The following is a 25,414-nucleotide window of genomic DNA, read 5'->3' on the forward strand; positions in this document are numbered from 1 at the left end:
TCATCTAGGGCTGCCAGCCTCATCGGTTCCCACCTCAGCGATGCAATTTCTCATTCATTCACCGAAGGGTCAGATCCCACACTGAGGAAGTGGGACGGATTTCAAAGCGCTTGCCTCCTAATGAGCGCCTAGCGCAGAACAGCTGGTACCCCCCTCGGAGCTCTGACTTTCTGCTTATGAATATTAAAGAAGACCCTCGCTATTCATCTTAATTCTACCACATGGAGGTATTAACTCCTGCAAGGCCGCACGTGAGGAGACCCCGATAACTCCACTCTCGTCCCCACCTCCTCACTTCCCGAGGGTGATAAAAGATCTCTTTTGGGAAACAATGCTGTTGTTGTGTGCATGAAGAGCTGTGCACGCAGCACTTCTAATTTAGCTGAGAGGCTGTGCGAGACATAAATCACAACACTTCTGGAGACTGGCCATGAGAAAACAAACGCAGCTAAAAGAAATCAATGGAGTGTATTTTACTGGCCTCGTGAAATTCGGGGTGGAGCGGTGGCTCTGTGGCTCAGGATCTGCGCCTGTGGCTGGAAGGTTGCCGGTTCAAATCCCGCAGCCGGCAGAGGACTCCTACTCCGTTGGGTCCCTGAGCAAGGCCCTTCACCCCAGCTGCTCCAGGGGCGCCGTATAAATGGCTGACCCTGCGCTCTGATCCCCAGCCTCTCTCCCTGTCTGTGTGTCTCATGGAGAGCAAGCTGGGCTATCCGAAAAGACTAATTCCTAATGCAAGAAATTGTATAGGGCCAATAAAGCAACATTACAACATTCCTTTTTATTGCATTGGCTGTACAAGATTTTCCATTTGATGCTGCACAGTCTGACCACACCTTTGAAGGTGCACTATTTTGTGAGCATGGTAGCACAGTGGTGTGCACTGCTGCCTTGCTGGAGCCCTGGGGGCGCTCTCTGCAGTTCTCTAGACTTTGCATGTTCTCTCTGTGTTTGCATGGGCTCTCCCTCCCACAGCTCAAAAACATACTGGTAGGTTGTCTGGCTTCGAGGAAAACTGGCCCTGGTGTGAGTGTGTGCGTGCCCTGCAATACCCTGGTGTCTCTTCATGGGTGCACCCTTCCTTTCGCCCGCTGTTTGCCAGGATAGACTCAGATTCCCCCCACAAACCTCAATTGAAGAAGCAGTTAGTAAATGGATGAATGGACTCGGTCTTTGCTGTATGTGATAGTTTAACAGTAAAGGAGCCACATAGGATTCACTGCAATTCAGAAATCTCCATTCATCTTCAGGGCAAGATCAGAAAGCACAAATCGAGAAGGGTCCTCCTCCTTTGTGCTCTGGACTTTTGTACGAGCCCTTCACTGAGGTACCTGGGTTATATGTAACCCAATGGCAGGGTGACTTCTCTTCCTTAGCCTAAAAGCACGCCTAACTACAATACACAGGCAACCAACTATTTATGTAGAAATCTTTGAACACTAAAAAACAACTTGTGTGGCCAGAGGGCTGTAGCTGCAAAATGAGATGTGAAAAACACAGGGTGCACGACTCCAGGACGTCGGGGGCTACAGCGTCTGCAGGTTATCATTCCTTTCCTGGCCTTAACAGCTCAGTAGAGTTAATCACAATTAACCAATTAAGTTTCTTCAGAGGTTTTCAGAAGGCCTATGTCCTGAATAGGTCACATGCATAGAAGCAGCACCTCCCTTTCCTACCACTAGAGGTCACCCTGCTTTAAGCATAATACCATAACCCAGGGGTTGTCAGTCCTGGTCCTGGGGGATGTTTTTCAATTTCTGATAAGGAATAGTTAAAAGGAGACTGTAAAGAGTGTTCAAAGTAATACTATTAGGTCAATTAAGGGTTCAGGTCTTTAACGCAGGATTGGTAGCCCTCGTCCATCCATCCATTTTCTAATCTAATTCTGCTTCTTCCAATCCAGGGTCATGGGGGAGCTGAAGCCTATCCCAGCATGCAATGGGAGCAAGGCAGGGTACACGCTGGATGGGACACCAGTCCACCATGCAAAGCCACACCATTTAACCTTACAGGTCATTGGACTGTGGGAGGAAACTCACAAACACAGGAAGAACCCTTGTCATAAAGTAAAATTTAATATAATTTACTGCAGGACTTATTACAAAGCTGAAATTTGGATTAAAGCACGTGTGTTATAATATGAGGACATCAGGCACAACACTCAGGTCACAACTGGCAATCAGGTTGATGGACTGAAGGGACCTGCAGTGTTGTGGGGAATGTGCAATGGGAGATGGGGGAGGTGATAAATATATCACAGAAAACTGGTTTTGTCGGCCTGTAAGGACTTAAGACTGAAAGACCGCATGCTTGCAGAAAGCATGCTGATATCCTGATTGCAAGTGAGGTATTTAAATTAAGGGCCTTGGTTAAAAACATCAATACGGGTGGCTCCTTGCACATGTAGATCAGAAATGTATCTTTAAAATGGAGATTCTACACTTTATTTTGAACTCTTCTGGTTTTGAAATCGTATTTCTTTCATCAAAATCATATGAAATGAGCCCCAGTAGTATTCTATAGCCTTACAATACTGTACTTAAAACACTGTGCTTTCTGACAGGGCTTTGTCACGCTCTATATATTTCTAATAAGTAGTATAAATAAGGCCACAGCATTAAACAGTGTTGTTTATCACACCTGGTGACCAAGATCAAATCCCTAAAGATGTACAGAAAAGACATTTGCATCTGAACCCACCAAACCCAGCAGCCAAGAGGTTTGTACTGTATCAGCAGAAGTCTGACAAGGCCTGCGAAATGCAAGAAAACATTTGCATTTTCAACTACTACAACTCAATACAGCAGCTGTACATGGGCGTAGAGGAGTGTTATCATAGGGAGAAACTGAGCTCATTATTTTGCTAAGCATTTCATTAAAAGAAGGCAGGCATGCCAAAAAAGCCTTCTGATACCTCCTCTCCAAACAGCGTCCTTTGTGGGTCAAAAGAAAGAAAACTAAGCAGCTACAAAGGCTTACTGGTAAAAAAATACATCTGCAGCAACAACCATAAAAAGGCCCTGGTCAAATAACCCCTCATTTCTCTGGCTAAAGGAAACAGATGAAGAGGACTGGCTGAACTAATAGCATTTACAAGCAGGGCAACAAAACCTGGGTTTCTCATTAGCGGTCATCTGTTTCATGGAGGCACAGCCAGGGACGTGCGCAGCCGCCCCCAGACCAGAGAGAACAGCTCCAGACCCCAGGGCCGGGGCTCCAGTCACAAAGCACCGAGAGGGCTACCTTGACGAGGCAGCAGGCGGGCACCGCTCACGACTGGAAAGCCATGCAAGTCGAACGAGGGGCCGCAGGTCAGCAGCACCCACTCGGGGAGAAGAGTGGGCGAGAGAGAGAGATCGGCCTGTCAGAGCTAATGAACTCCTCCGGGGCTCATCACAAGACAGCTGGCCAGGGAGAAACGCGCACGGAGAAATGTGTGACAGGGCCGTGCTTCAAAACCTCTGAATACAGAAAACCAGAAAGGTAAAGGGACCCGATAAAACAAGGAAGCATTACAGTAAGAGTTGGCAAGACAATTCCCCATTGATGCTTGTCATGGTTGGCACCCATACAGGCTCTAAAATACCTGCAACTTCATTCAAAAAAGGCTGGACAAGATCCTCATATTGATTACCTATTAATAACCAAATGACCCAGGTGGGCCAAGTGGCCCCCTCTCTTGTAGTCTCTTTGCAGGTCCCTGCATCCTTTTCAATGGATCAATGTGGACACACAGTGGACTAACCCTGAACCACCTTTAAGCCTCGATCAAATATAAAAAAAAAACAAACATTTCAATGATCTCTCATTTGATCAGATTAGCGAGATCTGCACCTGCAAGGATGTCCACGAACGATTTGCAGGAACTTCATAAAGTGTGAAAAATAAGTAATAAGTAAATCAATTAATGATTAATATGAGCCAACTGCAGCTTTGCTCATAGTCATGAATATAACTTCAGAACAGTTACTAAATTAGGCTCAAAGGACCTTTTTTTAAACGCCGTTAACACATTTTTATTAAATGAAAGGAAGGGGGTGTTCTTGGGGGTCACGTGTAACTGTTAGGGGTACGCGATCCTTTTCATCTAAAGGGCAACGATCCCCAAGCAGCCTAGCAAAGCTGCTGCTCCTTAAGGAAAGTCACCTTAGGAGCTGAGTAATTAAAATTGCATGCGTTCCAGCATGATGTCTCCACCAATTTCAAATCCCCTTAATGTTAATATTTATACAGAGCTGGGTAATTAATTTAAAAGTCTGGCTGCCCTTTTGCAAGTTTAAATATTTATACAGGCATTTTGTATTTATTTTTATGTTTGTTGTGTGTGTGTGTTGACACTGATGAAAGACCAGAGACATCAGGTAATCTGAGCTGGAAAATTCCACCCTTCAGGTGATCAGTGTCGAGCTTCACAGCACAGAGAAGGGCGGGGGGGGAACCAAGAGACTTTAACAAGGAAGGATCTTGAATGAGACAGCAAAAGGGTTAATTAGAAAGCTGATCTAATAAGATAAAATCAATTTCCAAGCAGGCCCAATATCAGGCATCCAAAGATGTTTTCATACGTCTTGTGCTAATGCACACGGATACAGGGATCAGAGGTCACATGCAGAACCTACTGCACCTGACCTGCATTTCAAGCGCTTGACCCGGGAAAAAGTAAAAGTAAAAGTCATTTTTCTGTGCCAATTAGGCATTAACTATTCTGCAATCTATATTACAGGCATATGCCATTCCAAATCAATCATTGCTAACACTTATATAGCGCTTTTCTGGACACTCCACTTCCAAGCGCTTTACAGGTAATGGGGATCCCCTCCACCACCACCAGTGTGCAGCCCCACCTGGATGATGCGACGGCAGCCATAGTGCGCCAGAACGCTCACCACACATCGGATATCAGTGGGGAGGAGAGCAGAGTAATAAAGTCAATTCATAGATGGGATTATTAGGGCATGATTGGTAAGGGCCAATAGGAAATTTGGCCAGGACGCCAGGTACACCCCTACTCTTTTCAAAAAACACCCAGGGATTTTTAATGACCACAGAGTCAGGACCTCGGCTTTACGTCTCATCTGAAGGACAGCGCCTGTTTACAGTACAGTGTCCCCATCTCTATACTGGGGCATTAGGACCCACATGGACCCCAGGGTGAGCACCTCCTGCTGGCCCTCTAACACCTCTTCCAGCAGCAACCTTAGTTTTTTCTCCCATCCAGGTACTGACCAGGCTCACACCTGCTGAGCCTCAGTGGGTTGCCAGTTGTGAGCTGCTGACTGATATGGCTGCTGGCAAATTACGGAGCAACATCATTTTAAGGTCATTACTGCGACAGTAAGCACTACTGCTACACAGCCCTTTGGGTCACTGCTGAAGGACAACTTCTGTGTGGAGTCTGCATGTCCCTCCCAGCCATCCCACATTTGTGTGGGTTTTCTGTAGGCGCTCTACTTTCCTCACCCTTCCCAAAAAGTAGCAGACGTGGTCAATGCATCTCTCTGTACTGGATCTTGCGCTGTAGTGCACGCCCTGCGATGGACAGGTGTGCTGGGGGCAGGGTGCAGCCCTGACTTGTGCTCTCTGCAGGCAGCCATGAGTCCTGTCAAGGATGAGACCCGTCCTGACATGACCTGATGTACTGCCGTTATTTCCCTTGCTCCTCAAACCAGGCAATTTTATTATATAGGTTTCTGCAATGCTGGGTAAACATCTGAACGCCAAAAATAAAATTGCTTTAATAGCACACTTGGTATCAAGCCCTACTGGTTGGGCAAACCAAGGATTGAGTTTTTTCCAGGCTAACAAGCCTCTGTTCATCACAAGTCAAACACTTATTAATAATGCAACAGCCTATTAAAATGACTTGGAATAAGAACAAAAGAGAATCAGGTTTCATCTCCCCCTAATTCAGTATTGCCTCCACGCCTCACAACACCTCAGGAAGAGGGAGCAAAACCCAAGTCTAAAAGGTTTCAGCCTCCCACAGCAGCAGGATGAGGGAAAGAGGGATTTCCTCCCCCCCCAGCCCTTCCCTCTGCAGCGGAGAGGGGAGCGGGGTGATCAGACCAGCACGCGCCTCTGCTTCGGTCATTTGTTACCATGGCAACCGCAGCCCGTGTTTCCCGAGAAACACCGGTCCTTGTGCAGCCGAGACACTTAACAGGCTGTGTGGGGAAAAAAAAAAAATCCTGGGACTTTAAAATGTTTTAAAACCAGAAATTTCGGAGCCTTTTTCGAAATGCTTTGCATAAACTCGTCTCGGAAATCCCTGTTAACCTCCCGTCGTCTAAAAAACGAGATAAATGGGACACGCCTGAACTGAAAGAATATTTAACAAGATTTGATGACGGCTTAACATCTTCAAGGCAATTTGTGCACTTTTGTTGGAAGTTCGTTCATTATGTGTCTACAGAATCCATTTAAACCCACTGCAGCCTTTTGAAAAAAGCACAATTACCTTTCAATTCAAAACACCTTAAATATGAAATTACCCATAATAATTGGGCTTTAAAATCCTCTACATGTCTTCCTGTTTTATCCTCAGTTTTTTTTTTCTGCAGCCATTAATGTTTAAATGTTAGTCTCCCATGTGTATTTCTAAACTCCAAATACAAACACACAAAACACTGTGTCCACATGAAAGCAGCCTGAAATGCTAATCTAGCAGCCACTGGGGACGTCATTAATTTCATTCTGAATAGAGCACCAAGCCCATCATTTAACAGTGCTTCCCAAGCGCAGAAAGAATCAGTTTGGTTTATTTTACAGTTTAACCGTCTGCTTGTCTTCAAGTGAGCCTTCAAAGACGAGACAAAGAAGAGGAAAAAGCTTTGCAAACTTTGGAAAAAACGGAGATCTTTTGCCATTCCCGACAAGAAGAAACGATAACCTCACAGTCTGAAGACCAGAACACCCTGCAGGAGTGACGCTGCTCTCCCTGACAACACTTCATGCCCACTGATGCCCAGAAAGAGTGAGGGGAGGCTTGCTGTTTCCATGTCTCAGCCGTAACCCATTCACCAGTTTGTGCACAGCCCACATAAGGAAACCTGGGCACAACTAATATTTAATAATAATTGCTTACACTTAAATAGCGCTTTTCTGGACACTCCACTCAAGGGTGACTCCCCTTCACCACCACCAGTGTGCAGCCCCACCTGGATGATGCGACGGCAGCCATAGTGCGCCAGAACGCTCCCCACACACCAGCTCTCAGTGGGGAGGAGAGCAGAGTAATGAAGAGAGGGATTATTAGGAGGCCATGATTGGTAAGGGGCAATGGGAAATTTGGCCAGGATGCCAGGGTAACACCCCTACTCTTTTCGAGAAACACCCTGGGATTTTTAATGACCACAGAGAGTCAGGACCTTGGTTTTACGTCTCATCCGAAGGATGGCGCCTGTTTACAGTATAGTGTCCCCGTCACTATACTGGGGCATTAGGACCCACATGGACCGCAGGGTGAGTGCCCCCTGTTGGCCCCACTAACACCTCTTCCAGCAGCAACCTTAGTTTTTCCCAGGAGGTCTCTTATCCAGGTACTGACCAGGCTCACACCTGCTGAGCTTCAGTGGGTTGCCAGTTGTGAGTTGCAGAGTGATATGGGTGCTGGACATTATAAAAATGAAGGGAATTCTTAAGTATTTTGTCCAACAAGATCATAAAGACTTTTGGACTTATTTAGGCGGTACACTTCGTTTACCACTGAGGTGCAATCAGGTACAGGAGTGAGAAAATTCTTCTCCAGATGAAAGGGGGAACTTTAGGGAGGCCATATCATACAAGCAAAGGGTGAAATTCAGCCAGGACACCATGGGATATTCTACAGCTACGCAACAAGGACCTTGTTAGCTCATCCAAAGGACCTCCACTAGCACAATTGCCATACTGTGGCATTAAATTGGCAATTCAATGAGGGTATTGCGCCACCTACTGGTCAACAACACCACTTACAGCAGCAACCAGCTCTGAGCTTCCCCAATCAGTGAACTGCATGTAAAACAAGTTGTGACTTGAGACCCTGCAGGTGAGGGTTTTCATACTGGGAACTGATTCCGTCTATTTACACAGCGTCTCCAGAATGCCACTGAGATCCGTACTTTCAGGAGCTCAACTTAATCTCACACGGATGCAAAAACTGCCAAAACACAGCACACAGGACCCACCTACATCCCAAAATCTGAAAGATGCCCGTTCCTCCCTTCCTGTTTAGATTGACCTCTCTCGTGTCTCACGTGTACTGGAAGTACCCAGACTGTCAGCTCGCAAAACCAGAACTGGAAATAACAGCCCCCCCCCGCTGACACATATATAAACCCTCATTACAGCATCCATTCTGGGGTGAAGGAAAAACGTCAGCAGAGCTTAGCGTTCTCTGCTCCACCACTAAATGATTCACTCTCATCCCCACTGGAGCCATGACTAAAATAAAACAATCAGGAAATTGGTGATACTGTGATTTGGAAGAGCTTGAGTGAAAGTAAGTGCAGACCCCCCATCTTTCAATCGAGTGTGGGCAATTAAATTATGCAAATACACACACGAGTGATTGCAATTTCTGAATTAGTAGGTTATAGCAGAAAAACTAAAATTAGTATCATCCTTTTCACCATCTTGGGAATCTTTGCGATTTTCAGTAAGAAACACCCCATGTGGTGACGTATGTACATTTACGTACAGGGACAAAACCTTTCCTTTTAAAAAAAAAGTACAGCTGGTTACTCACTTGTGCTGTCTGATGTGTTGTATTGAAAACCTCTTTGCAGGGTCATATTCAAGCATTCCTGGAAAGAAAAGAAAAATATGATTCTTGTGTAGAAGTAAGATGCTTTAATATCATTTTGCTTTTAATGCATATAACACGTATACAACAAAATATTTTTTCAAGATTTAGTCTCATGAAAGGAACTGTGTGCATGCTGTTTTTCCAGTTTTCAGTTAAATTATACTTACACCCTTTTATTTAAAATGTTGCTAATTGAGCTTTAGGCATTAGAGAGAATTGTTTTCCTTTGTCATTTGTTGTTTGGGGGGGGGGGGGGGGATCTCTGCCTCACGTCTGTACACGTATAGATCAATGAGTCACGCATTGTGCAACCCTGCTTGTACTGGCTTGTTTTCATTCACAAAACCCCCTCTCCTCCGAATCTCTCTAATAGGATCTTCAGGAACACAGGCTCAGGAAGTCTCAGCATTAAATGAAATGTTTTCTTTAAAAACATTCTTCCGATACTGGGCTGGACAGCAAATCAATTTCTCTCACATATCAATTGTGTGCACATTTCAGCTTCTTTATCAAATTTGCTGTGCGTCAAACTAGTACTGAATCAGTAAAACCTACGTAGATACACTGTTCCAGAATCAGACCTAACTAAGGCATGTGCTCTTATACACTGCAATGGCACAGACCAGTGGATCTTCAAATTATGCACAGCTTGTTCAATAAGCTTTGCCATTAAAGCATGTATCTCCACACCTATACATTGTTCCAGATGGATTTCAATACAATTTTATGTCTGAATGCTTTTAAAAAATGCAAAGCTCAGAGTTCTGTTCACTTATCATTTTTTTTTTTTAAAGATAAACCAGTTTTTATGTCCAGGAAATTTTACAGTGTTAGATTTTAATTTGTTTCACTTGGCACCTGAACGTTTCTCTGAACAGAGGTGCCTTGCCAGTAGTCAATGATTGTGAAGTATTTTTTTAAAGGTCTGTAAAGCGTTTTCAGTCACTGCGCAGCTACATTTTTATTTGTCTCGGGATATTTGGGATTTGCAACATAGAAAGGCTTCCAAGAATGCTGTTGGGTTTATTTCGCAGTCTTAGGCTCTCCTGAGGTTAAAGGCAAGACGCAGCTCGCTGCCGGTCCAGCAGCTTGGGGAGAGCGACTCCTGTAGAAAAAGGGAAAAGCAACCCTATCTGAACAAGCAGTGGCTCGTTCCCCTTGGAATTTGATTTTGCTTTCACCTCTGCCAGCTGCAAAGAAAACGTGCCCAGCAAAAAAAAAGAAACTCATGGAGGAAAAAAAACAACAACCATTACAACAGTTGTATTATTACAGCTGTCTAGTTAAACCGCTATTGACAGGCGATCTGTCACTGCACGCTCATGGAACTTAAAACCGGGAGAAAATCTCAAGATCAAACGGCAGCGATCACAGCCCTGACTAACACAAATGCCAATCACATGTGAAAAGATAGCACCATGTGCTGATCAACCTTGGCCCCTGCTGAACAAAGACAGGTTTAGCTTATTTATTTTTGACCGTTTTCTGCACTCATGGCAAAACCTCGGGGGTTTCAGCCAGGCATTTATCCGAGCTCCGAAAATCGGCACTCTGCACTATAAAAATCTCAGAGAGCTTTTATCTCAGCGGGGTACAGATAAAATGCCAAAATCCAGGCAACAGGATTGTGGATTTCTCTAGAAGGCATGTGTATTTTTAGTTTGTCTGTTAAAACTGTCTAAATGCAAATAGAGGTGAAAGGGTTAAGGGCACTATAAATTAAGGTGATTGAATAAAACCGGTTTTAGTAACTAACACAGAAGGAGATTGTTGTTCCCCGTTTGAATTTTTAAAACCAAAAAAAAAAACATGTACCACTCGATTTTGACAATTCAACTTGAAGTGCTCAGAAATAGCTTGTTTTTTTGTGCACAATCAGTACCCATATCGCAATGCACAATTTCTCAGTTCTATAGAAAGATGCCTCAGGAAAGAAATACTACTTTATTTACAAAAAAAACAACCCACACAGCTAACTAGCTCAGCCAGGTAATGCCTTGCATGCTTACATGGAGGGATGGCTATAACTTGAAGGTTTTTCTTCTTTTGCTAACATTGCAGCAGTGTTTTAACTTAAAAATACCACTGCTCGATCCTCAGGGCTTCTGTAGAAGGCAGTGAGCTGTGCTGGAGAGAAAGGTTTCAAACAAGAGATGGCCATTCAGCCTATCAAACAGGCTAGTCCAAATGGACTTCTCCTTTGTGACCATTCTTATGTTCTTTAGATCACCAAATGCCAGCTCTTGGGAGCTAATGGAGCTCTTGCTTTGTTGTACCTGAGCCACTCATAAACAATGAACTCAATAAATTAGCCCCAGGTCTTAAAGACTGCTTAACAACCTGCCGGATCACAGCCCTTGAGGACTGCTCAGGCACCTCCAAAATAAAGAATACGGGTGAGGACATAGTGTGACAATCATATAGATATTACAGTACTGTTAATATCAATAAAACACAGCGCCGTGAACTGTGGCTGAGGTGGTATTGATGCCTGCCCCGCTTCCTGGGAAAATAGCTTTCAAAAATCAATAAAGAAATAAGCCTAAGTTAAAGAAAATTGCAAACAGTTGCAATGGACATCAAAGCACCGGGAGAACTAAAATATTACTGTTGCAATCCAATCCGCCACACTGTCAAAACAGTGCCATCTGCTGCATTCTTACAGAAAAGAAATCTTTTTTTGCCCGAGAGCAGAAAAACTAAAATCAATAATTTGCTACAGCGGCAAACGTCTCAGTGTGACAAAGTCGGTAATGCACTAGTCATCAGAATGAATATATAGATATCGACATAGGCTTTTGTCTTAGCATGTTACTGAATGAAATTGCAGGAGAATTAGAGTAGGGATAGGACAGAATTCAAGCTTTTATATTGTGGGACTTCTGCAAGAAATCCAATATCAAGTTCTATGATCATGGTTTTAATGCATAGAAGTGTTCTGTACCTATATGCCGCCAATTCAATTTTACTACACAGCAATTTAGAAAACTTGTCAACATAATTACAGAAATGCAATCGAATCCCGATTAAGCATTAATGAAGGACAAAATTAATGAAACAATCCCATTTAGCCTGGTGTGTCTGACTATCGTACAAGTGTTAAAAGGCCACTACTCAAAACTGCACAAGGCAACACTAAAACCCATTTCTCACTACATCTTTTCTGCCTCCATTAAGTCCTTTACCTCTCAGGAGATCTGTCAGAAGGGGGCCACAGTCTTCAGGAATACTGTAGTCTCCCTTGCCTATGTTTTCAAATAGCTTATAGATGTTGTCTCCTTCAAACGGATAAAGGCTGGTTGTAATGTTATATCTGCAGAGAAAGTGGTTTAAAGATTTCATCAACATGACTGAGAAATCACAAATACAACAGGTGACTCAGTTTAAAATAATTTTAAAAAATGTGCATCTTGTACATGCATACAAATGTACATTTATTTCAACACATTCAACACACTGAAATTGGGAACTAAACACCATCACCAAGTGCATCCATTCTTTCAGAGGTTAACTGTAGATAGAAACAAAGACCTAATTATAACTTTTTTTACTAATCAGTGCACATTTCATCTACAGACATGAAAATAAAATCAGAGAATGAAGGAGTTTTGATTGATCTTTGAGGTTTTTTTTTAAGGAAAACTCTAAAAACGTACAAAACCAAAGTGCAATCAGCATTATAGTAGATGTATTCGTTTAGAGCAAGATGTTCCTCCTCACAGATCTTATGAAGGGCCCCGATACTTACAGCGTGACCCCCGCAGACCAGATGTCAACTTTGAACCCTGAAAAAGTGTCCAAGCCGTTGGCGATCTCGGGGGGCTGGAAGGCCGGGGACCCCTGACTTGTCCTACATGTGTCATCCTCAGCGAAGGGGTGTAAAGCCTGAAGCAGCAGGAGGAAACAACAGGATCATCTCCAGCCACTAGGGAACTGCTGCAGTGTCTTGTCTTGCATTGGCGAAAAACGTCCCCGCTTTTGAAATTTGTGGGTGCACAGAAATGAAGGGATTTCACCAGCTGCCTAACAACCATCTGCAAGATATTTTATACTTCTCTGAGCCCCCCCACCCACCACATGCAGAATTTAAAACTTAAGAAAAATAAATACACAGAACTACTACTTGCAAAAAAAGCAACATCTGTTTTATTCTTCCAGGGAGAGGCAGTATGAACAGACACATATATGACAGTTCAGCACCACCGGTCTTTGTGCGTCTCAGTCGCATTGTGCCGAAAAGCAAACTACCCAGTTTCCAAGCACTAAAATGTGTTCCTACCTCAGCTACCCCCAGGTCGGAGATTTTTAGTGCACCATCCGTTGTCAGCAGCAGATTCCCTGGTTTAATGTCTTTATGAACTATTCCCTGGCTGTGCAAATACTCTAAGCCATCTATAAGCTGGCAAAAATACCTAAAAAACACACAGAAAACAAATCAAGATTAAGTCATGGCCAGAGCCCATATCCACTGGCGTGAATACAGTGTGTATTCATTTAGAAAGAATCAACTTCCAAGACTGAACCCAATGCAACTGTGACTTCTGTACTGTGTGAAAATATAATGGGTACAGAAAGAAGCATGTTTTCTCTTATCATGCTGCTCTTACTGGTAGCGGCTTTTTGACTTCAGTGCTACCATCTTAATAAATGCAACAGAACTGTGATCAACACGTATAGATTACCGCTATCCTTTTTTTTTTAATAGCACAAAATTAAAACTTCTCAAGAATAATAAAAAAATAGCTGTCACGCACCCGTGAGCTTGAAACACTGGAAACCTCTTTTCAGGAACGCTGTCCAACATCTCCTGCATTCCACAGACACAGTACTCCATCACCATATACGTGGAGGCAGGGTTAAGGAAAAGCAATACTGTAAAAACTATGATCAGGAATCTGCTAATCAATGAGTTTGCAGATCAGCTGTAAGACCTGAGATATCTACTTGAACTTTACTACCATATGTAACCGGTACACGTACTGGTACAATGGAATTCTTACTTACAGAAAGTCTCTCCACTGTTAAAATGTGTAAAAACACAGAAGTGCAGACAGTGCATCAGGACAACATACAAACAAACAGTAGACACTGTACAAGTAAAACAAGTAAACAGTTTGAATGTAAACAATGACTGCAGATGTGCAATAAATAAGAAATGATAATGAGGTAGATGGTATAGAGGTCTGAGGAGCATGGTCAAATGTGTTCGCCAATCGCACTGCTTGTGGGTGCTCTACTTACACCTACCAGGCTAGTAGTAGTGGGAAGGGACTAAACACAGCCAATAGCAAGGTGGTTCACAACCCAGGACAACCCTGGTCCTGGTGACCCACATGTCTGCTGGTGTTCACACTGCCTCACCCTCATCAGATAACTGAAGTCTTACTCGATCGGAGACGCTGCTTCAATTGAATACTTGAATTTTGGTTGCAGTCACAAGCTTGGGATCTTATTTCAATTTCCAAAGAAAATGATCAAAGCTCCAAAACGTTGAGACCCGGGAACAAACAGTCCAGATTCATCTTAAGGTAATGAAGGGTCTGACTGCATCACTGAGGGCTCGGCTGGAACACAAGCCAGCAGGTGTGCGGGTCACCACGGGCGCAGACCACTCTAACCTTCAAACTCGACCATCTGCACGAAGAACGACGACAAAGCATTCCTGCATCTTGTGAAAAAGTCAGATGAAACTGGCATGTCCAAAAAAATAAATAAGTTACCGCTTTGTTCTTTAAGATCTCCAGGGCAAACCCTTATGTGCCGTTTACAAGGAAGAAAGATCTCTGAAGGGCCCGCCATAGTGCCCACAGGAATACAGAACAAGAGAGCCACCCTTACAGCACTGAACACGGGCAAGGACACAAAGGTAAGACACACGATGACCAACCCCTGTACGCAGAGTGAGAGGCTGTCACATCTGCAGCAATTGTCAATTGCTGCAGATGCGGCAGGGGGGGAAAACAGCGACTGGAGAGCAAACCCTGAGAATGAAAACGCGGGAGGGGCGTTCTCGCACGGCGAAAAGGAAAAGGACAAATTAACAAAGAACCAAATCGCACCCGTCGCCCAGTTCTTCTTCCCCCGCGCCAGCTCAGTCAGTGACTGAGACCGAATCAGAGGCACAGCAGATCGGCTGAACGGGCAACGTTACAGGAATGTCTGCAGGGGATGGTTCAACTGCTCCAGACGCAGCAACCGGTTACAATTTTCGTGTGTTAAAAAAAAGAAGGAGGAGAGGCTGGAGAGGCCGCATTTCAAATTCTTCCCTACACATCCCCCCCGAGAGCCAGACAGTGATTTTTTTTTTTTTTGCGCGTTAAAAAATTGAAGCAATGAATTTGAAGACGTCTCGGCCAAACATGACAGAAACAAAGAGGAAATGGGTCGTGGGCAAGAGGCTGCAGGAGAGTGCCGCCAGGGGCCCAAGAGATGAAGTCCTTGAGATGGAAGTCAGGTTTCAGCAACGGAAAATAAGAGTGTTTGTTACTATCCCCATTACCGCCATGACTCCCGCGCGGCCAGAGCTGTGCTGAAGCATCAGGGTCATTTAATTGCAGATGGAGAGAGAGCTGGGAGTTTGCAAGAACTCCGTTTTCTTTAATATTTCCTTAGACTAGTAGAAAGAGGCAAGTCTCACTTGAATGCAGTGGCTTTGTCACTTGAGGTTACTGACGAAATCCACCCTACTCAAAATGTTGCTTTTAATGGAGAGACAGAATACACCCGTCTGTGTTCCTGCAGCTGGCACTAGAATACTGATATAAGAGGCCACCACTTTGTACCTTGTAGGAAGCATATTTTTTTATCCTCTTCAAACGATGGCAATACAGCCTGGCTGCTTAACTAATCAGATATCGCTGCCCATTACATTCCATAAAGCAGTCACCTAAGCCCTTTATTCATGAGAAAAGCGGTTTTGTAACAAGTCACCAGCAATAAAAACTATTACTATAAAAGGGCAAGTGGTTGGCTAGTGGGTATGATCTGATTACTTTTTAAAACGTATATGAATATTAATAATCCCTTACACTTATATAGCACTTTTCTGGACACTCACTCGGAGCTCTTTACAGGTAATGGGGACTCCCCTCCACCACCACCAGTGTGCAGCCCCACCTGGATGATGCGCCAGTCCGCTCCCCACACACCAGCTCCCAGTGGGGAGGAGAGCAGAGTGATGAAGCCAGTTCAGAGATGGGGATTATTAGGAGGCCATGATTGGTTAGGGCCAATGGGAAATTTGGCCAGGACACTAGGTTAACACCCCTACTCTTTTTGAGAAACACCCTGGGATTTTTAATGACCACAGAGAGTCAGGACCTCGGTTTTACATCTCCATCCGAAGGACAGCGCCTTTTTACAGTATAGTGTCCCTGTCACTATACTGGGGCATAAGGACCCACACAAACCGCAGGGTGAGCGCCCCCTACTGGTCCCACTAACACCTCTTCCAGCAGCAACCTTAGTTTTTCCCAGGAGGTCCAAGGTACTGGCCAGGCTCACACGTGCTGGGCTTCAGTAGGCTGCCAGCTGTGAGTTGCAGGTTGAAACAGCTGCTGACTTGAACAATCCAGCAATATAGCCATAAATGCTGAAGAGGTTGTGAAGGTGACTATTCTAAGTACTATGGTGTGCCTAAAAAGGCAATGAGATTAAAATGAACTGTGCCTGTATTAACAGGATCAGTACCGCGCCACGTGACAGAAGTTTAATTTGCCAGAAGACTAAGAGCAGCCCACAGTGGCCATTCAGCAGAACTGCAGCCTCAAAGCACAAAGAACATGCATTTCTACATTAGGCTGAAGATGGAGTACCGTAAAGCCACACAGGAAAAATATGTAGATGTTGAAACTGCATGACTTGGTCACTGCTGCAATACCGCAGATATGAACAATTTCACTGAAAAACTTTCCATGGCTCCAACTGCTGAATGAAGACACAAAAAACCTTCAGCACTTCTGTGAATGAGTACAAGACCAAATGTACAGCACTTACTCATTCGCCTTGTCTTTGAGCTCTGAACACATTAGTGCTGCACCTAAGCCTTGTTTTCTGCTTGAACAGGCTTGCTCCCTTTCTGTCTGGCAGATTTTCCTATCTCTGTGCTCTGCACAATGGCCAATGGACTGGAAAACCATCGGCCTGGAGCTGCCTGGCTCCACCTCTCCTGGGTTAAGAGCTGCTTCCCAGCGATCAATAGAACTGACAGCTCTGGAAGGGCAGAACATAAAAACAAAAGACCTAACACTGTAATGCAAGGTGCTGCAATCAGGCTTTCCAGCAATGCTATCCAATGTGGATTTCATTAATCCATTCATCCATTTGCTAACAGCTTTATCCACTACTAGGTCGAAGGGGAGCCAGGGCCTACCTGCAAGGGATACAACCTGGACAGGATGCTAGTACATCGCAGATCACACACAGACAGACATGCAGAGAAACACCAGGACTGTGGGAGGAAAAACCATAGCACCCGGAGGAAACCCATGCAAACCACAGGGAGAACACACAAACACTGTGCAAATAGCACCCCAGGAAGTAGCATCCCAGTGCTGCGAGGTAGCAAACTGCACCATCCAGATTTCATTCATATAATAATCTCGTCACATTGCATTAGCATACCTTTTGATGCATGACAGCACACTTCCAAAGGATGAGCACAAACCACATCCACAAACTTTTCTCAACTGAGGAGTACAGCAAAACTAAAATGTGTATGCAGAATGGACACAGACAGTCTCTAGGCTGTGTTGCTGAAGTGGGTAGGGATTAAGTGGATTTAAGGTAGCTGAAGGACTCAACCTCCTTATGCTACAGTGGATACTGGGGCTTAAGCACAGGATATTGCTGGGTGGGCACCACCAAGAAATTTGGACGTTTCTCAGCCTTCTGAAAGCAAAACTATACCTACATTTTGTTATATAAAACAATTCTGTTGCAGTGGTTATCTAATCATTATTCCAACAATATTAATATTAAGCTACTAAGGTGTTTAATTAAACAGTCTGCTTGTTCTTTAAACTATTCTGAATATTGCTTGATGCTTAGATTACTGATCATATCTTACTGGCACTACGGCAAAGTTCAGTTTCATAGATTCAAAGATTTGTCTGGGACTGTCACGCCACAAACAAATGATACCACTTTCTCCCATCCAAAGGATATATTTTCTGCTTCTCTTCGTTATATAGCACATCCACCAGCTGGATAACATTTTTGTGCCGTAGTCTTCGTAACAGCTGAATCTCTCTGAAAAGGGAAGAAAAAAAAAGACATTAATGACCATGAGAGAGAGAGAGAGAAAAGACAAGGCAGTTTTTGATGCTGTAGTTAAAGGCTCTGTGGCTCAGGATCTGTGCCTGTGGCTGGAAGGTTGCCGGTTCAAATCCCGCAGCCGGCAGAGGAATCCTACTCCGTTGGGCCCCTGAGCAAGGCCCTTAACCCCAGCTGCTCCAGGGGCGCCATACAATGGCAGACCCTGCGCTCTGACCCCCAGCTTCTCTCCCTGTCTGTGTGTCTCATGGAGAGCAAGCTGGGGTATGCGAAAAGATAATTCCTAATGCAAGAAATTGTAAAGGGTTAATAAAGTGATATTATTATTAAAGGTTTAAAATACATGTACAGGAAAGGCAAAAACAACAGATATTCTGCAGTCTGCCCACAAGAGGGAGCCATCAAATAGCATTATTAACTTCCTGTAGCTGTCAAGAAAGGATTTATGCAGAGCTCAGAATCAACTACATTAAATGGATCGACTCAAAGTATATAGACTCAATGGATACAGAATCCCAAGGCTCACTAACTATAAGCAGTAAATATGCACATACTTTGTAACGTCATGTATGCCTTGATGGGGAGTGCATTCTAATAAAAGTTCTATTCAAGACACAAAAGCCCCACATATTGCAATGATGCATGATGTGAAGATGGTTGTGTTTGCCCATCTTGGAACATCTGAACTAGGGCATCCAGTAAATAGATCCGCTGTCTCTAGAGTCTTCAAACACAACCAACATTTTTAGTTCAGTAACGTCTGGACTTTAGAACTCAATTCAAACTAGGAACTGCATGTTTGCTTTCAGGCTGCGTTACGCAAGCAAGCTGCAGGCCTAAGAGCCCCTTACTCTGCATTACTAGCCACTTCCACCTTATTGTCCATCTAATCTGGCTGTACACGCAATTGTGCGGATCAACAATTTCATTTATCACAACTTCCCCTGGGTAGGTAGAGGCTGTAGTGTAAATGCATGTCCAGCAAACAGAAAGGCACAGAGATTCATGACCTGCTGTTACTGCAACTACAGATAAACTACCAATTCCCTGCCTGCATCCAGAGATAGTGGTACATCGGTCTCCCACATTTATCAAAGCTGGAGCCACACTAGGATACATGAAATAACTAGACTACCACCTCGGGGAAGAGACGGGCTGATCTGTTCAGAACAAGCATAGAAAAGCTGAGCACTGATCTACGACACCTGTCAGCTTGATCAGCTCCCACGTTGCACCATATCATAACCATGTCATGTCATCCAGGTGGGGCTGCACACTGGGGGTGGTGGAGGGGATCCCCATTACCTGTAATGCGCTATGACTGAAGTGTCCAGAAAAGCGCTATATAAGTGTAAGCAATAATAATAATAATAACAACAACAACAATAACTGTTCTTGCAGGAGTGCACAGACTCTTGACTAAACTGGTCACTGAACGGACATGGTTGCTGCTAACCACTCCCATTGCACGGCAGTCTGATCCATTTTGGAGTTAACAGGCTGTGCAATCCATCGAGTGTTTCTGCAGCTCCTCTGATGAGACAGAAACCTGCTCACCCTGGAGCGGATGCAGCATGAAATTACCAGCATAGGAGCTTTGGGTTTCCTTGAACTGCTCCCACTACACCATTCCCGAAGGAAACCGGCCCGGACTGTGACAGTGCCTCACTGCGCCTTTGATGTTTATTCAGCTACACTTCCAAATCTAAAAAGGGGGCACTAAAACAAACTCAAGACAGTCAGCAAAGGTGTGATTTACCTTGATCCAGGATTGCTTTCATTTTGCCTCAGTGGGATGATCAATAAGAGCTTCACACAGTCCACAAGAGCATTGCCTTTGCACACACAACAGTGCTGAAGATTATATCTTATCATGAACCACTAGCAAAGGTCCAAGTGAGATGCTTTTGCTAAAGTGGCTTTAAGCCAGTTTAATATCCTCTTATATTTTGGAGCAGTATGGACTGGGTGGACTCCCCTTTGCTTTACAGACATCATCATACTTGAGTGTCACTGGACTCTGCTTCTGATTTTAAACAACCCCAATTTATTCATCTTAAAACACAAGTATAATAATGGTCATATTTAAAAGTATACTGGGCCACAAAAGGGTAAATACCCGCAGTTAATAAACCCAGAAACTCCCTTGAGCTGCTGCTTAAACCCCTGCTTGAATTTGCACCAAGATCAGCACCAGTCTGTTTCACACAAGAAATTAAAAGTATGGACACGACGGCGTCTTAAAAGCTGCAGCAACTGGACCAACACCTCTTGAAAATAGCTAGTGAGATCTACAAATCCACAACTTCGCTCTTAAAAGGCAAAACAGCTAATAAAATCCACACAAGGTATTAGCTCGGCCAACACTTTGACCGAGGAACATAAACATTACAAACGAGAAGAAGCCCATCTAGTTCGTTTGGTAAAGAAACTTATCTTTTGCACTCATTAATATCACTGGGCAATCTGAGCGACACACATGACTCAAGAGTACCACAACAGTGTCCCCCCCGGGGATCTGAACCCACAACTTTTCCGTTACGAGTCCACAACCCTAATCATCCCCCCCCTCATTTTCTATCTGAGGGACGTGGTGGTGGCAACAGCCTGAGCAGGGCACACCAGACCCCCATTCCAGAGCAGACAGGCATTCCAGAGAGATAATCCCTGCAGCCTGTCCTGGGCCTGTCCCAGGGTCTCTTCCCACAGGATCGTGCCTGGCACACCTCCAGCAGGAGGAGCCTGGGGGGGCATCCTCACCGGTGCCTCAACCGGCTCCTCTCGATCCTGAGGAGCGCCGCCTGTCCCCCAGAGTCGCACCCGACTGTCTCGCTGCTCACCCCATCACAGAGCAAACCCACTCACACCAAACCCATGCCTAACCCCCATTAAGTACTGTATACATCCACATCGACTCGCATTGCAGGGAGTGATTATACGGAGCAAGGGCTTCTGGGACATTAGTTTAGGCACCACTATCCTAAGAAGCATCAGGCAGCAAGTGAGAAAGCTAGAAGACGGAAATGGTTACAAAGAGACCCCCCCCCACACACACACACACACTAGCTGACCGGAGGAAGCCACCTCCAGCTCGTGAAGGATTCTGCCTTGTAATGGCTAGCGCCAATACAGCATGACTAGGTGCCTTTGGAGGACCAGCAGCCCGTGTGAAATGCGTGGGTTACCTTCCGCCCTACAGCCGCAGCACAGCTTCCCTACATTCATTCAGTTAACAAGCAGCCATGCTTTACGGTCCTGAACAGGACTCATTTGGAGAAGAGGAATGCAGCCACCTGCTTCCTTATACAGTAGGTTTACTCGTTGGCTTCCGTAAGGACCGTACCTGAGCGCAGCCCATTTCTGTTATAGAATGCAAAACAAAACCCCAGCCCCTACGTACGACTTCCACTGAACCTATTTCTCAGCTTTAAGGCCACAAGGTGAAGTCTGGCTTCCTGACATTCCAAAAGCAAGAACAAGCCAGGACAGCAAGGGGGGAGTTATGCAATACCTCCGTCACAAAGCCCCGCCACTCCTTAATCCAGCTAGTTCGGGCAGCCTATGCCGGAGAGGAATGCGGCAAAATATTCTGAATGAAGGGAGAGCTAGTAAAGCTAAACCAAGCCCTTTTTAGGAGAGGTTCTTATGATGCCGGGGCGGGAACGTGCAAAGTGGAAACTGGCAGTGGAGAGGTCTGCGAGAGAGGAAGCAGGGATAACAGAACTCCTCCAGGAGCAAGCAGAGAGACGCTGCTGCTCATTAACCAACCAGGCAGCAAGAATTAAATTTAAAAAAAAACAACAGTTCTCAATTCCCTGTTAATTTGCTTTTCTCTCTCTTAACCAGGACGTCGCCCAGTTGAATACTCCTGGAACACGTATTCCGGCATAAACTAAGCGCGACGTGATGCAACGTTAACGAGATGCTTTCAAGCAGTCCACAACCACAGCCACGCAGGGGAGCACCATCCCCACTATGCAATGAAGGTCCAGCGCCGGCAGCATCATGGAAGCCGGGACCTGTGGCTCCTGGGTTTGGCACGACGTTGCTCGTCTGTCCCGGCGCCGCCTGTCGATGTCGCCTCGGCACCGGAGCGGCCTGCAGCCGGATCAGAACAAAGGAACAAGACTGCCCCCCCCCCCCCTCAAAGACCTCGCTGTAGCATCGCTTCACATCCATCAGACATGCGGGTCTCCCGCCGGAAAACAGTGGAGAGCATCACTCCGGATCGGCGAAGGCAGTGCTCTTTCAGGAAGAGTCAACATTGAGCCCTATTGCTCTCAAGCCTCAGGACCCAGGGCAAGCCGCAAAAACCATTTCTTGCTACTTCACAAAACAAAATTCACTTTCTTTCCCCAACCTAAAAGAAGACCTTGACTTTGTCAGCCTACAGAACAGTGACAGGACTGAGCAAGTCAAGCCATGCTTGTTATTACTTTAATTTGGCCGGATTACTGAATTATGGTTTTCCCTGCGTTTTGGGGTTTTGATCTTGTAATTTCAGTGCTTGGAATCTGTCATTTTCTGCTTTAATGCATTCTTTCCTTGCGTGATTGCTTTGCAAAGCGATACAGCGACATGGCAGCTGGACAAACACTGCGCGCTCTGCAGCGCATTATATTAACAAATACGAAACAACCGAGAGGGATTGAAATGCAATAGAGCCAACAGCAGGTCTGCAGCTTGGCAATGTGGCAAACAGAGTGCCTAACAGACTAAAATCGCAGTGATGAAGAAGACATTCTTTGTATAAAATGTGATATTAACAAGAGTTCACTCCACTATTTTTAGCCACTGCTCCAGGCTCAGCCTCACTAGACAATAATTAAACTGCACTGTGTGATTAAAAATGCAGATGCTCTATTAAGGTAGAGAAAAAAACATCTGCTACTCAGTGAAGAATCTGCAGTCTCCTTTAAGAGGGAGAGATATGATAAAGCTTTCAGGTTACGACTGTCTGAGTATATGGTCATATACTAAGCTTCACACTTCAAGACACAAGTTAAAGTTATAATTCTTCATTCAGCTGCAGGAAAACGATCGTGACTGTAAACCCATGGCATATGCTTACCCTATTTGCTCAGTTTAAACTACCCCTATTACCTATTCTGTTTTTATTGCCTTAAATTATTTTACATCATTCTAACTGAACCATATTCTGAAATGGCACTCTCAGTTTCTTAAATTGTAGAACATCAATTCACAAGACAAGCTCCTAAACACTCGCGGATGACATTTGAAATGATGCTTGAAATTTCATACCTGCCATGATCATTCAGTTTGTAGCAGAATTACTATTAATATTTAATCACATGCTCCTCTGTCCACAACCTTTAACATTGCTACAGTAAAAAGGTGTGTATATGAAAACCACAGCAGTACAGATAAAGGAATTTGGGTTTTTAAAACTTTCAAAACTTGTAGACTGAAATCCTCAACTTCACATGCAAATAGTAGACTCTGGAAAGAGTTACCAGACTAGTCAAGTTCACAGATGATGCTGAAACAGAAGCATCAGCAAGCACTGTTGAAGCAACAAAAGGAAATTCAAACACACAAAAACAGGACTCCACAAACACCTAGTATATTAGATGACATTCAATGCAGACCAGTGCAGAATGATACAAGAACAAACTATAAGATAGGAGCAGCTATTTCTGAAAAACACTTTGTCGAGAAGATAGGAGTGTTAACAAACACCAATCTGGGGAAGAAGGAATATTATGGCAATATTGTGCAAGGCACTAGCAATTCCACATGTAGATTATGATGCACAACTTTCTTCAATATGTTGCAAAGAATATATAACAACTTTGTAATCAGTGCAGAGCAGAGTCAAACACATTCCTGGGATCAATGTTATGTCCTTCACTGGCTCAGAACAATAAGCTACTAACAACCAAACAAGTTAATGTATCAAATGACATTCTGTCCTCTGCTGCTGTTCCGATATCATTGCAGGTATTAATTTGAAGACTATACAAGTTTTACCTTACCAGAAATGGCACAATTTTAAAACATTGGTAGCTTATATGATCGACTTGAACGGGTATTACCGACTGGCTAAATGCTGTCTTCTAGTTGCCCGTCAGAACAGGAGGAATGTCAGATCCACTATAAATGTACCATGATGAACAGAACCACACAGTCCTGTCTGTTGGTTACAGTCTTGTTAGGAAATGGCAGTTCTGTGCTAATAAATTCTGTCCATCACTTCATCAAACAGTCAAACCTCAGAATCAGAGGTTTATGTATACAGTGCATAAGCAAATAAAAGAAAAGTAAACTATTATATAAATGAGTGACCTCACTGACAAGGCTTTAGCAATTGTGTGTGAGCATCTGTCTAGTCAAAAGTATCTCATGACTGAGGCCCTGCAGTGCCCTTTTTTCTTTCAGCTTCGTCCTCCCCAGCCCCAATTTGAAAACATAGCAAACAGAGGCGGCCAGCTATAAATATAATGCAAAGCTTGCTTACCATAGTCAAACCCCTTCAGATGTGTATTCAAAGCTGTTAGCAAAACCCACTGTACATCTTTTGCATACAGTAAACCAAAAAATGCTGCATATTCCTTTCTCCCCACCTCAAGAGGCAAAAAAGAATGCTTTTCTAACTCAATGAACCTCAGTATGGGAACCACCGACATAAATTCAATGCAAGTTAAAAAAAACTAAGCTGGAACCCTATTCTCTGGTGGGAGGGACCTATACCAAGGAGATGGCTCAACACCAGATGTTTACTCTAGAGTGAGGCAATCAGTTTCTAGTTTGCTCACACACTGCCAGAAAAACCAATCAATCAAGTTCAATTCATTGCAAAGGGCTTTGCAATGTTTCATGCTACAGCAGGCTTCGCAGTGAGAGCACAGAAGAGCTAAAAGCAACACAGAATCTTCAAATCGTCACACAAGTACAATCTAAATAAATGCACAAGACAGCTGAGAGGCACTGTGCTTCTTACACAAGCAAGCAACTGGAATCTGAAGAACTGTGACAAGTCAGAGCCGTGCAGTCTGCCAGCAACACTCCAACACCACAAATGACTTACAGCTCGCACCGCACAGACAAAGACATTAACACAGCATTGAAGCTCCAGCTTTTATGCATGATTAATACCTGTGCTGTTTGTCTGTGGTTTTAAGGTCAGATTTAACAGCGGGATAGCAAAACGCCTTTATCCACCTAACGCACTGTACATTCAGATGCACTTTTGCCTTCCTGCACATCAACCAGTTGTCAGGACTGGACTGGTTTTTCCACCGGTAAGAGGGAGGTGCAAGGAGCAAGAGAATGGACAGTCTCCGAAGTGCAGAAGGACAAGGCTGTGAAGACACATTCAGGCGAATCGCAGGCGAT

At 44.4% G+C, this 25,414-nt stretch overlaps 1 protein-coding gene across 3 annotated transcripts in view; it reads right to left on the minus strand.

Annotated features, from left to right (window-relative positions):
• stk11 (serine/threonine kinase 11) overlaps positions 1-25,414 on the minus strand; it is a 44,772-nt gene that overhangs the window by 14,831 nt on the left and 4,527 nt on the right. For all 3 annotated transcript variants that reach the window (XM_015365741.2, XM_006639861.3, XM_015365742.2), the window contains exons 3-8: positions 17,951-18,034; positions 13,540-13,629; positions 13,065-13,197; positions 12,534-12,670; positions 11,971-12,098; positions 8,726-8,783 (exon numbers count right to left, since the gene is read on the minus strand). In XM_015365741.2, coding sequence (XP_015221227.1) covers positions 8,726-8,783; positions 11,971-12,098; positions 12,534-12,670; positions 13,065-13,197; positions 13,540-13,629; positions 17,951-18,034 — 630 coding nt within the window. The remainder of the gene's footprint in view (positions 1-8,725; positions 8,784-11,970; positions 12,099-12,533; positions 12,671-13,064; positions 13,198-13,539; positions 13,630-17,950; positions 18,035-25,414) is intronic.

This window comes from Lepisosteus oculatus, chromosome 29 (assembly GCF_040954835.1).
Source record: "Lepisosteus oculatus isolate fLepOcu1 chromosome 29, fLepOcu1.hap2, whole genome shotgun sequence".
NCBI lineage: Eukaryota > Metazoa > Chordata > Actinopteri > Semionotiformes > Lepisosteidae > Lepisosteus > Lepisosteus oculatus.